The following is a 12603-nucleotide window of genomic DNA, read 5'->3' as shown; positions in this document are numbered from 1 at the left end:
ATATGCTTCTAGTATTTCTCAGTGTCTTTCATGAATATGGAGAGAAGAGGGAGGAAAGAAGATATATAAGAGAGATAATGGTAAAAGTACAATCCTCAAGGAAATATAAAAATAATGTGATAGTTAGGCTAAAATCCTCCAAAAGATGACCAAATGGGATCCCATCTTCTTTTTTTTTTTCATTCAGTCATCTGTCCATTGATTCAGTCAGTCAACATTCATGAGCCAGACATTTTGCTAAGTACCAGGGATAAAGACCAAAGTGAAACAGTCTTTGTCCTCAAGAATCCTTCAATATTGTCTGGGTAGATAAATGTAAGTATGTAAATATCACATACATGTATGCCAGGTGGCAAAGTCCAAGTCTGGAATGAGGAAGACACATCTTCTTGAGTTTAAATCTGGTCTCAGACACTTAACTGTGTGTTCCTGGGAAGCATACATAATCTTGTTGGTCTCAGTTCCCTCATCTCTAAAATGAACTGGAGAATACAACAGCAAACCTCTTCAGTATCTTTGTCAAAAATATTCAGATTGGGTCATGAAGAGTCAGACATGACTAAAATGACTGAAAAACAGCAATGATAACTGGAGGAGACAGGAAAAGCCTTCATGTATAAGGTGGCACTTGAATTCAGTCTTAAAAGAAACTAGGGATTCTTAGAGGTTGAGGTTAGGAAGGTGTTCATTCCAGTCATGAGAGGAATAGTCAGTGCAAAGATGTGGGGAAAGACTATGAAGAATGAGAAGGCTTAACTCTAAAGTGTTTCTATTGTAATCCCAGAAAATTAGGTTGGGTGCAGGCTTTAAACGCCAAAGAGACAAATTAATATTTGATTATAGAGGCAATGGTCATTGAATCATTCTTTCAATAATTATGCATATATAAAATTCCAAATACATGCAAGGCATTATGCTAACTAGGGGTGATGATAACATAAAGAAGACGTAGCCCCATTCTTGGGAACTTAGGGTCCAGGAGTAGAAAAATAATTTTTTTAAAAGTCAGAGTATAAGAAACACATAGGAAAGGAACTTGGTGGTCATCTAGTTCAACTCATAACTGAGAATGAATTCCCTCTTCAATATATACAACAACTGGTTAGGAAGTAGAAGAGAGAAGGAATCATATTAATTTTAGCCCAATGCCAAAGAATTCATGACTATATCCATAAGTAGTGAAATATTTGAGAATCTTGGATAGTATGTATTCTAATACTCCTTGTTCCCTGACGTCTACTTCCACTTTTTGAGAGAATTCCTGAGTCCTCAAAATTGGGGTCATGTCCTATTCAAAGGTAATTATTCTTTCCCTATACTAGGCCAGATCTACTTAAAAAAACAGGTGACTTCTGAAAGCTAGGGTAGTGACTGTTCATTCCATTCCTGTTGGATTTGTGTCTCTCTTGTCTTAGGGTTATTTCATTCTCCTAATCAAGAAATCTAATATTACTTCTCTTTTGTATTGCAAGTAGCTACTAATATAGCAACAATTTTAATAGTTAATTGAATGATACATTTTTAAAAAATGTTAATAAAACTAAAATAGAGTACAATGGCTTTAGAAACTAAAATCTCCCTAAGATGATTTGTAGAAATAAACTACATTCACAATTTGTACTTACATCTGAAATATGTCATGAACTTCCAAAACGGCATGTTAGAGAGGAGAGATTAGTGTAGCTCACATATGACAGGGGTTTCTAAATAAATGACTCATGAATGAGCTTTATGAAAAGTTACACTTGGGAATTATTATTCATATTGTATGTGTTTAAAGACTAGACTCTGACTCCTTGCTTTGTAAAGTAAAGTAACAATTACTAGGCTTTTTGTCTTCTCTAAACAGCCTTGCTTGAGTTATTTACAAAAGGAAAACAAAAGAAAACAACAGAGGAACGTAGTAGAGGGAGTTTGAAATCAGTTTCTTCCTTATAGTTTAATTCACATCTTTTTCAATTTGAGGAAATTGAAATAATTGGAAATAATGTGTAAATAATTTCTATAGCTGGAACAGGATGATAAAAAGTAAACAGTAAATAAATTTCTAGTCATGAATCAGATGAAAAATAAAATTACTGACTAAAGGAAACAAGCGTGAAATGAAAAGACTCACTAACCACAATACTCAGTGTCTAGTCAAGGTTTATAGATTTGGATGACATTGGTTGTTTGAACCAATGCTGAATGACGTGAGGAGATATATTTATTCTATAATAATGTTATTGACAGATGAATAACTTTGAAAGACTTTATAACTCTGATTAAAACAGTGACCAACCACAATTCCAGAGGACTAGGGATAAAACTTGTTGCTCACCTCATCACAAAGAAGTGATACACTCCAAGAGTAGATTGAATCAAGGCCAAAAGAGAAATGTTTTTCCTTCTACATATACATATTTACAATGGATTTTGGTGTTTTTTTCAGTCTCAATCAGAGCAGAGAAAGGAGGTGGAAGAGAGAGAGGGCAGATTTATAATAATTAAAAATTTAAATTTTATTAGAAACTTCTACTGATTACCATGACTTTTTAAAAAAGAATTGGTTGTTAGAGCTGTTGCCTTCTGTTGCAGTGAAGAGACTTATGAAGCACTGCAATAGATAACAAAGTACCAGATGACTCAAGATATCTGCCCAAATAAAGACTAGTTGCAGCTGACCCTTCTTGGTGAACAGCCTCAGCGGAGCAGCATGATGATACCAACAAAATCATCACTAGCTTTGTATCATTAGGAATCTAAGTTGCCCCTCCATATTTACGCTCTTTCCAAGTGTATTTTCTTTTTTGTTTTTCTTTTTTTTAAATTAATTAATTTATTTAACTTTTAACATTCATTTTAACAAAATTTTGGGTTCCAAATTTTCTCCCCTTTTGTCCCCTCCCCCCTCAAACACCAAGCATTCTAATTGCCCCTATGGCCAATCTGCTCTCTCTTCTATCATCCCTCTCTGCCCTTGTCTCCATCTTCTCTTTTGTCCTGTAGGGCCAGATAGCTTTCTATACCCCTTTACCTGTATGTCTTATTTCCTAGTGGCAAGAACATTACTCGACAGTTGTTCCTAACACTTTGAGTTCCAACTTCTTTACCTCCCTCCCTTCCCAACCCTTCCCTTTGGAAGGCAAGCAATTCAATATAGGCCAAATCTGTGTAGTTTTGCAAATGACTTCCATAATAGTTCTGTTGTATAAGACTAACTATATTTCCCTCCATCCTATCCTGTCCCCCATTACATCTATTTTCTTTTGATCCTGTCCCTCCCCATGAGTGTTGACCTCAAAATGCTCCCTCCTCCCCATGTCCTCCCTTCCATCATCGCCCCCACCCTGCTTATCCTCTTCTCCCCCACTTTCCTGTATTGTAAGATAGGTTTTCATACCAAAATAAGTGTGCATTTTATTCCTTCCTTTAGTGGAATGTGATGAGAGCAAGCTTCATGTTTTTCTCTCACCTCTCCTCTTTATCCCTCCACTAATAAGTCTTTTGCTTGCCTCTTTTATGAGAGATAATTTGCCCCATTCCATTTCTCCCTTTCTCCTCCCAATATATTTCTCTCTCACTGCTTGATTTCATTTTTTTAAGATATGAGCCCATCCTCTTCAATTTACTCTGTGCACTCTGTCTCTGTGTGTGTGCATGTGTGCATGTGTGTGTGTGTAATCCCACCCAGTACTCATATACTGAAAAGTTTCAAGAGTTACAAATATTGTCTTTCCATGTAGGAATGTAAACAGTTCAACTTTAGTAAGTCCCTTATGAGTTCTCTTTGCTGTTCACCTTTTCATGCTTCTCTTCATTCTTGTGTTTGAAAGTCAGATTTTCTTTTCAGCTCTGGTCTTTTCATCAAGAATGCTTGAAAGTCCTCTATTTCATTGAAAGACCAATTTTTCCCTGGAAGTATTATACTCAGCTCTGCTGGGTAGGTGATTCTTGGTTTCAGTCCTAGTTCCTTTGACTTCTGGAATATCCTATTCCATGCCCTTCGATACCTTAATGTAGAAGCTGCTAGATCTTGTGTTATCCAGATTGTATTTCCACAATACTTGAATTGTTTCTTGCTAGCTGCTTGCAATATTTTCTCCTTGACCTGGGGACTCTGGAATTTGGCCACAATGTTCCTAGGAGTTTCTCCTTTTGGATCTCTTTCAGGTGGTGTTCTGTGGATTCCTTGAATATTTATTTTGCCCTCTGGTTCTAGAATCTCAGAGCAGTTTTCCTTGATAATTTCATGAAAGATGATGTCTAGGCTCTTTTTTTGATCATGGCTTTCAGGTAGTCCCATAATTTTTAAATTGTCTCTCCTGGATCTATTCTCCAGGTCAGTTGTTTGTCCAATGAGATATTTCACATTATCTTCCATTTTTTCATTCTTTTGGTTTTGTTTTGTGTTTTCTTGGTTTCTCCTAAAGTCATTAGCCTCTATCTGTTCCATTCTAATTTTGAAAGAACTATTTTCTTCAGTGAGCTTTTGAATCTTCTTTTCCATTTGGCTAATTCTGCTTTTGAAAGCATTCTTCTCCTCATTGGCTTTTTGAACCTCTTTTGCCAATTGAGTTAGCCTATTTTTCAAGGTGTTATTTTCTTCAGCATTTTTTTGGGTCTCCTTTAGCAGGGTGCTGATCTGCTGTTCATGCTTTGACTGCATATCTCTCATTTCTCTTCCCAGCTTTTCCTCCACCTCTCTAACTTGATTTTCGAAATCCTTTTTGAGCTCTTCCATGGCCTGAGCCCATTGAGTGGGCTGGGATATAGAAGCCTTGACTTCTGTGTCTTTGCCTGATGGTAAGCATTGTTCTTCCTCATCAGAAAGGAAGGGAGGAAATGCCTGTTCACCAAGAAAGTAACCTTCTATGGTCTTATTTCTTTTCCCTCTTCTGTGCATTTTCCCAGCCAGTGACTTGCCTTCTGAATATTCTCTTCACACCCACTTTGCCTCCAGATCCTCCCAGCCAGCGCTTGGGGTCTGAGATTCAAATGCTGCTTTCAAACCTCAGGGCTTTTGGCTGGGGCATGGCTGCTATTCAATGTGAGATTAAGTTCAGGTGCTCAGGTTGGGGCAGGGTCACCTCAAGGGCTCAGTTCCCTCAGGGGGTTTATGCAGAGACCTTCAACAATGGATCCAGGCTCCTGCCTGCTTTGGGAGCCTCTGTGTGCTCCCACCTCCACTTCTGCCGCCCGAGGGGGCCTGAGTTATGGGGGCACCCCACTCCCCTCTCAACCCGCCAAAGAGACCCTCTCACCAACCCCCATCACCTGTGGGTGGAGGGACCTGCGCTGCTGCTGGAGATCCCGTCCCTGAAGCCCACTTGGATCTGCTCATCTCGGTGCCGCAGCTGGGGCCGGGCTGTACTTGGCTCCTAGTCCACGGCACAAAGGACCTTTTACGAGAGGTTTGCAGGTCTCTCTGGAACAGAAATCTCCTTCGCTCCAATGTTCTGTGGCCTCTGGTGCTGCAGAATTCGCTGTCAGTTGCTATTTACAGATGTTCTATGGATTGTGGGTTCGGAGCTATGTGTATGTGCGTCTTTCTACTCCGCCATCTTGGCTCCGCCCCCCAAGTGTATTTTCTATGCACAATTCTTACACTTTCTATGGAGAACATGTGCATTTTGGGGGGAATGAATTCTAGGTTTACAGTGCAAAAAATTCTTGTGTTACTTTTCTTACTACATCTTTTCATTAAATATATTTACTGTGAACTAAGCATGTTTTCTGGGTGACAAATGTAAGTTATACATAAGTACCTAAACCCTGGAGCAGCTTCCTAAGGCCTCATGTTTGAGAGGGGCCATCAATCCCATACATGGTGCATAAGATAGTGGAGAATCAGACAGCTGTTTTAAAAAAAATTTTTAAACATTGAGCTCGTTAATTGCCTGGCCTTCTAAACACTGGAAAAATACAAAAAATTCATTCTTCCTCTATGCTGCATTTGTTTTACCCCAGTTACCCAGCCAAAGCCAGTCTCATGTGTTTTCCATCCAATCACTACACATGATGGATCTGCATGACACACTTCAAAGTTCTTTTGCATCCTTCAGTCAATGTTACCACAAACAAGGACTTCTTAGATCATTAGTGTATGCTCCTTCTCTATTGACTTCATTCAATTTATCTGTCCATAAAGAGTTGACAGGGAGGTTGGCACTTTTATTTTTCAGACATAAATTGGAATGTGGTTTTGGGAACCTAATCATGAGTCCTCTGGAACCCTGGGGAGATCTCAGCCAGTATACTCAGCCAGTATCAATCAAAGTGCATTTTTATCTCCTCAGTTAGAAAATACTAGTAAACAATGATATCCAAGTGTTACACTCTTTTAGTTCCCTAAAATAAAGAAATTGTATTGCTTTTTGATAGACAAATAAACCTCATTCTTCTTTTATCCTCAATTGCAGTTCCTGATAGGGGCATACCCACACTTGCATATCACATGGGGCTACATCATCCTAAATACCAGGACCTAGATTCTCCCATGATATTGCATCCATCATTTCTTTCAGTTTCTTCCTGATTCCCTGTAATCTATCTTTCTGTCTCACTTTTAAACTGAAACTGCTGTTTGTGGGATTGCAAATCAACTGTTAATTGGTAAATTACTGACCTTTTGTCAGTCATTAGATTGCCTAAATCTCCTGTACCTTTGAAATGTCAAACCCTTGATTGCGGACGTCTCCTCCCTTGGCTTCCATCACACTGATTTTTCTTGCTTCTCATGATTATCCCTGTGTTATAACTATAGATCCCAAAAGAGCCTTGAGTATTCTTCAACTAAATCATGAGACTTACTGAAACTGAAGAATTTTCACAGAAAAATCCATTGTCCATGATCACACAGATTCAAAATTTTTTAAGAATAACATTTTGTCACTGTATGACATACTCATAGCTTAATAACTGTTACATTTTTAACTTTCAAAACGTAGCAGAAAAATTTACATAAATGTACATACATATATGTGCATGTCTATGTATCTGTGCCTACACATACAAACACACAACAATCATATGTGAATAGAATAAGGGACATATCATCTCTGTTATTCTGTCTGCTACTGGGAGAGATGCCATAGATGTTTCCAGTGAACCTTTAGAAGGTCTTATATCTTCTATCTCCAATATTTTTATGCAAATGCAAAAAAAAATCATTATGCTCTACCTTTGGAATAATCCTTCTGACATTAGAGATAGATGAATAATAACAAAATATTACTATATCCCAGTTGAATCTGAATTTTATTGGAAAAGATGAGAATGATATAATGATAACTTTCATTATTTTTGTTATAATTAGTACATTTGTATGGTCCTTTCATGTTTGCAAGACGCTTTCATTATCTCAGCTCTTGTCTTAGTTTTCTTTGCTAGGTCATTACCCTACTTACTAAGGTTGAAAATTCCCTGTGATTTTGTCTTACACCCTCTACTCTTTTCTCTACCCTCATCAATAGCTATGTATTAAATTTTCTCCTCTATTAAAAAGACTTTCCTATTTGTCTCACCAGTCCTAACTTCAGTGTTGAACCTTGGTCCTATAATAACAATTACTGATTGAACATCTCTAAATGGGTATCCTATAAGCATTTATAATTCTATATGTCCTAAACGGACCTTGACTATCCCTCAACAAACACCCTCTATTTCCAAATTTCCATGTTACTGTTGAGGAACCCCCCCATCTTTAAAGTGCTAACATCCCTAGACCCAGAATTGAAACCATGCTTTCAGTGTCTGCACCTAGAATTTAATGGGTAAAATGACAGACCCAAACTCTAGCCTACTTCTTTGGGGCGCAGGGCTTAAAAGGAGGGAAGCCAAGGTAGTCTTTCCCCTTACTAGCTGTGTAAATGTAGATGAATTTGAACTTTCATGTTTTCTGGATGCAGCTGTAAAACAGACTTAAAATGTCTCAGTATGGTTGTTTAAAAGAAGTATACTCCTTTAGCTATGCAGTCAATAGAGGTTCTTCCTATGTATGTAGTACGGGAAGGCAGAATCTCTTCTCTAAGAATAAGATCCTTGCCATCTCTTATGTACTTGCCTCCATATTAGACCATCTGGACATGCTGCAAAACATTGTTACACCAGAAAAGGAAGCTAAGTGTCATACAACGGATCAGGCAAATACAGTATGTACATTATAGTTCTAGTAAGGATTTAGGTGACATAGTACTGTGGCCACTAGATGTCTTTTGTGAGAAGTTTGTGAACCTCATAGCCCAATCTAATATAATTTTTTTCAGCCAGCATCTGAGCTGTCCACAGATTGTGCTTCTTCTCTTCTCCACACCTCCTCAAAGTCTCTGGCTGTATCTGGACATGGGAGACTGATCATCTATAAACAGAAATAGCATGGTTCAGGAAAGCTATTTGGGAAAGCTGACCAAAACAAGTCACAGTGATCTCTAATGGAATTTGAATTTGTTTGGTCATGGCATATTTTTTTTCAATTATATAACTAATTCTACTTTAGTTGGACCAAATCTGCTACCCTGGAGTGGTTTCAGAGGATTTGGCATCAATGAAGATATCAAGTGACTACATAATTGGAGGCTTATACCTCTTGGTGCCATGCCACATCATAGTCTAAGTTTCCTGATTTGGAGTGCATAATTCAGAATTCCAAAGCTAGAGTAAAATCCATTTCAAAGTCTCATTCATCTGGCACCCACCAGTTCCAAGCATAATACACTAATGGTTACAAACAGAGTGTTTTGAAAACAGTAAAGTCTTATAGAAATATGATGTACTTTTATTGCTCCACTTTCTGAGCAATCTCATGTTCATTTACTCTACTGAAATATGAATCAATCCAGCAGATTGCCATCATTAACCTTAACCTATAGGTGAGAAACCTGAATTATAGAGAACTGAAGTCATTTTTCCAAGATTGAAATGCTAGAAGTGGGTAGTTGACTGGGGCTCCTGAAACCCAATGATACTACTCAGTTCTGTCGCTTCTCTCATGAAACTAACTTCCCCTCTCCCATTGTGACACAGGGCAGCAGCAGCAGCCTTCAATACCTGTAGTGGACATTGAATATGAGAAAGACCAAGGCAAACAAGGAATAGTGCTGGGAATTGACACACCTGTCCATATTTTCCTGGATGTTCCTTTTGCCAAACCTTCTCTTGGTCCTCTGAGATTCAGACTGCCCCAGCCTCCTGAGCCCTGGAACTATGTGAAGGGCACCACTACAGTCCCATTTGCATAAGCATCAGTCTTCAGCCTCTTTTGGGGGGAAAGGAGAGATAAAAATGCAGAATAACATGAAAAATTATGTTCTTTTTCTTGGATTAGTTTCTAGTCAAACCATTTGAGATCCTACATTTTGCACTACCCCTGGGAAAATTTCAGCCCCCTACCTTAATCCTTATCAGAAGCTGAAAGGTTTGTTGAAGAGCCTCTCAGTTTTTCACATTGTGCTGCTCCTGAGATTAGAAGTGATTCACCTACTCGGGAAATTTCAGTCAGAATGAAAAAATGATGAAATATCTACAGTTTAAAAACCCAGATAGAGAGGCTGTGCACATAGATTTCTTTGCTCATTTATAGTCAAATAAAGTTCTGGGCACATATTACCTGACCAAATGCGAAATGCCCTTTCCTTCCATTGTTCAGTCATGCCAGGACCATCCCTAGTTACAAAAACATCTCTTCATTACCCTCAGAGGGACAGTGAATGCAGTGGAACAAAAAAACCTTCAAATAAAGGTGGAAATTCTGACCCTGGCTCTGCTATTTTATAGCTCTGACCCAGAATCAATGACTGAAATTCTCTGTTTTTCAATTCTACATTAGATATGAGAGGACTACTCCACTTATCCTATAAGCTCACTGGGTAGATGAATTGAGACACTGGATTTTTCTTGTTATAGTATAGATAATAGATACAATAATTTGTATAAGAAGAAGAAAATATACATTTTGGAACAGTAGGGAGAATCCACAGAGTGAGAGGCAGGCAGTCTAAACTAACAATGTTTAAATAGAACTCTATCCATTACTAGCATTGAAGGCTGCTACTTCCCTATGCCACAATGAGAGAGTGGAGGTTATATACAACAATTATAGCTAGATTTTACATCTGACTGTCTCTGGAATTACCCTCATTTGAAAGAGCACAATAATTTCTACACTACCTCTGCTTTAATATAAGCCTCCTCCTCCTCTTTTTCCACTCTTGTTTTAACACCAATAAATATTTCATCCATAATGATCAGACTTGAAAGAGATCTTAGATATGATCCATTTCTACTCTCTCATTTTGCTGAAGAGAAAACTGAGGTTCAAGGTAGCAATGTGACATGTTCAACTTCTAATAGAAAGTTAGTGGAACATTAAATGCACCAACCAAGGGAAAGTCAAACATTCAGTGATTTACCTTCAGTACTGCTGAGGGGAAGCTACAGTTGGAGAGAGGACCTGAGCTGTCTTTTGTCTCTATTACTTATTTCCTCATATGACCTTGAACAAACTATTTTCATTCTAAGCATCTCAGTTTCCTCATTTGTAAAGTAAAGATGTTTGACTAGGTAATCTCCAAGCTTTACAGCCTCTGACAAGTGAGTCACCAAAACGGGGAAAAAGAAAAAGAGGGTCATTGATGCATTTTCAAGATGCACAAGAGGACAATAGAAGTACAGATAGTAGGGATCATATGAACCATTTGAGAAGCTTTAAAGTAGTTTATTAAATTTGTTGTATACTTGAAAGTATGCAACAAGCTGCGAATGGATGTGGTATGTTCAATCTTTTTTTTCTATTCTGCTTTTTACACTAAATACTTATCTTATTTGATGTTGGTTAAATTCAGTGTAATGGAACTTTAGTGCATATGCACATCACCTAAAATGGCATTGACTACACAGAAGACACCAAAGACATATTTCCAGGAGACTGGAGGACTGAAGTGTGTGTGTAGACATTCTGCAGTGACCTACCACATCATTGAGAGTGATCTTTTCTGTTGTTCAAATAGCTGTTAAAGTTAACATGTTTAATGTGGCCTGAGTCAGCAGTTCAGATGGCTTTTTCTGAATTCCCATTTGAAGGTGAAGGGCTTCTCCATTTATGTTATATAAGGGAGGATGTCCTAGGGGCTATTTCCTTCTTATCCTTCCCCTTTGGTCCAAGTGGCTCAAAGAAATTAGTATAGGGTTTTATTCTTTTCTGCATCCTTTTCCATTCTGTGTGTAAAAAGTGGAATTTGAAACCCAGGATCTGCAGTCATGCCATCCCAAAAGGAATTTCTAAGAAACAAAGGCCCTGGAATGCTGGAACAATGAAACTTTGGACTTGAAACTGGTGGAAATAGCTCTGTGAAGAAACTCAGTTAAAATACAAACCCTCTCTCTTCCCTAGAAACTAAGGAGTCAAAGGAATGGGAGGCATTATGTCACCAAGGTTTTGAGGGAAATGTTTGTACATTATTTCTATATCTTTGAAGTAAATATTCTTTTATAAAATTGAATGTAATGTTAAATAGATAAATGAAACTGACGTGCTAGTCATTTAAAACTGGCATGGGGGAGGGGACACACAATCAATGGAATCTGATATAATGGCAGAGAAAAGAATCTCCTATTTCCCTCGGGCTATCAGAGAACATCAGGGAGGGGAAAAAAGTTGGAGGTGTGGGTAAAATGTAGAAGGGCTATCCCTCAGAAAGTACAGCCAGAATTAACCATGTTATAGTACAACAAAAAAATGATTTATAAGCATAACGTTTCAAGAAATGTAAATTATTATTCTTTTTGTGTTGTAATTTTTATCTTTTAACAGATGTGACTGTCTTTTCTCCATAAATTTTGACTACCTAGAGGACAGCTGCATGTCCTTTTTCTCTCCTGTTACCCCATACTTTACTCAGGCTTTTTTTTTTTTTTTTTTACAAATATCAGTCTTCCCCAAAGGACTCGGATTCTCTGAAGAGGAAAGAGAAGTGAGAAATTAGTAAAGTGTTTAAAGACCACTTGACCAGGAAGAAGGGGTGGGTTTTCTAAGCTTTGTGACATTCAGGTAGATTCTATAACTTTGGCCTTGCCTACTGACATGGGTGCTGAGTTTTCATTTTAGAATTAAAGTTATCAAAATTAAGAATATGAGTTATAAAGGGGTGTAGCTTTAACTAACATCACTAGCACATTCTTTCCAAGATTATCATTGGAAAGGGGACAATTTCTTTCTTGACCTTATGAGATTTAATTTTTCACCTTTTGGTCAGTCATTTAGCCAGCTAACCTTTGAGCATTATAAAAGTAACAGCACCTCTGAAGGACAGATCAGATCAATGAACCAGCCATGTGGGAAACCCCTGTTCCCAACAAGATGTGGCTGCTTTCATTGATCCTATGCTCCATCACTGCTTTCCCAGTTGAAGGTAATGTATTTTGTTCTCCTTTCAAAGAAATAATAGACGTGAAAAAGGTTCTTCTTAGTATCTCAGGAGAAAACTAGTTTTTTTTTATTATGATTTTAATTTTAAATGACCAAAAATATTTCGAATAACAAAGAACAAACCCAAACAAAAAAGATTTTGTGTAGAATTAGGAACTTCTGTTTTATGAAGATAGTCTTTGTGATAGAGTTCAAAATAT

The 12603-nt window shown here is 37.7% G+C and overlaps 1 protein-coding gene across 6 annotated transcripts in view; it reads left to right on the top strand.

Moving 5' to 3' along the window:
• Positions 1-12603, top strand: part of LOC140519359 (carboxylesterase 1D-like) — a 116462-nt gene that overhangs the window by 62564 nt on the left and 41295 nt on the right. The window contains exon 1 of one of the 6 annotated variants that reach the window (XM_072632272.1): positions 12279-12386. The exons of the other annotated variants lie outside the window; for them this stretch is intronic. Within the exon in view, the coding sequence (XP_072488373.1) occupies positions 12308-12386 (79 nt within the window). The 5' untranslated portion in view covers positions 12279-12307. Of the gene's footprint in view, positions 1-12278; positions 12387-12603 lie in introns of those variants that run through there. 6 annotated transcript variants of the gene reach the window in all.

The sequence above is a fragment of the Notamacropus eugenii genome, chromosome 1 (genome assembly GCF_028372415.1).
Source record: "Notamacropus eugenii isolate mMacEug1 chromosome 1, mMacEug1.pri_v2, whole genome shotgun sequence".
Classification (NCBI taxonomy): Eukaryota; Metazoa; Chordata; class Mammalia; order Diprotodontia; family Macropodidae; genus Notamacropus; species Notamacropus eugenii.
This window is presented reverse-complemented; position numbering and strand designations above follow the sequence as displayed.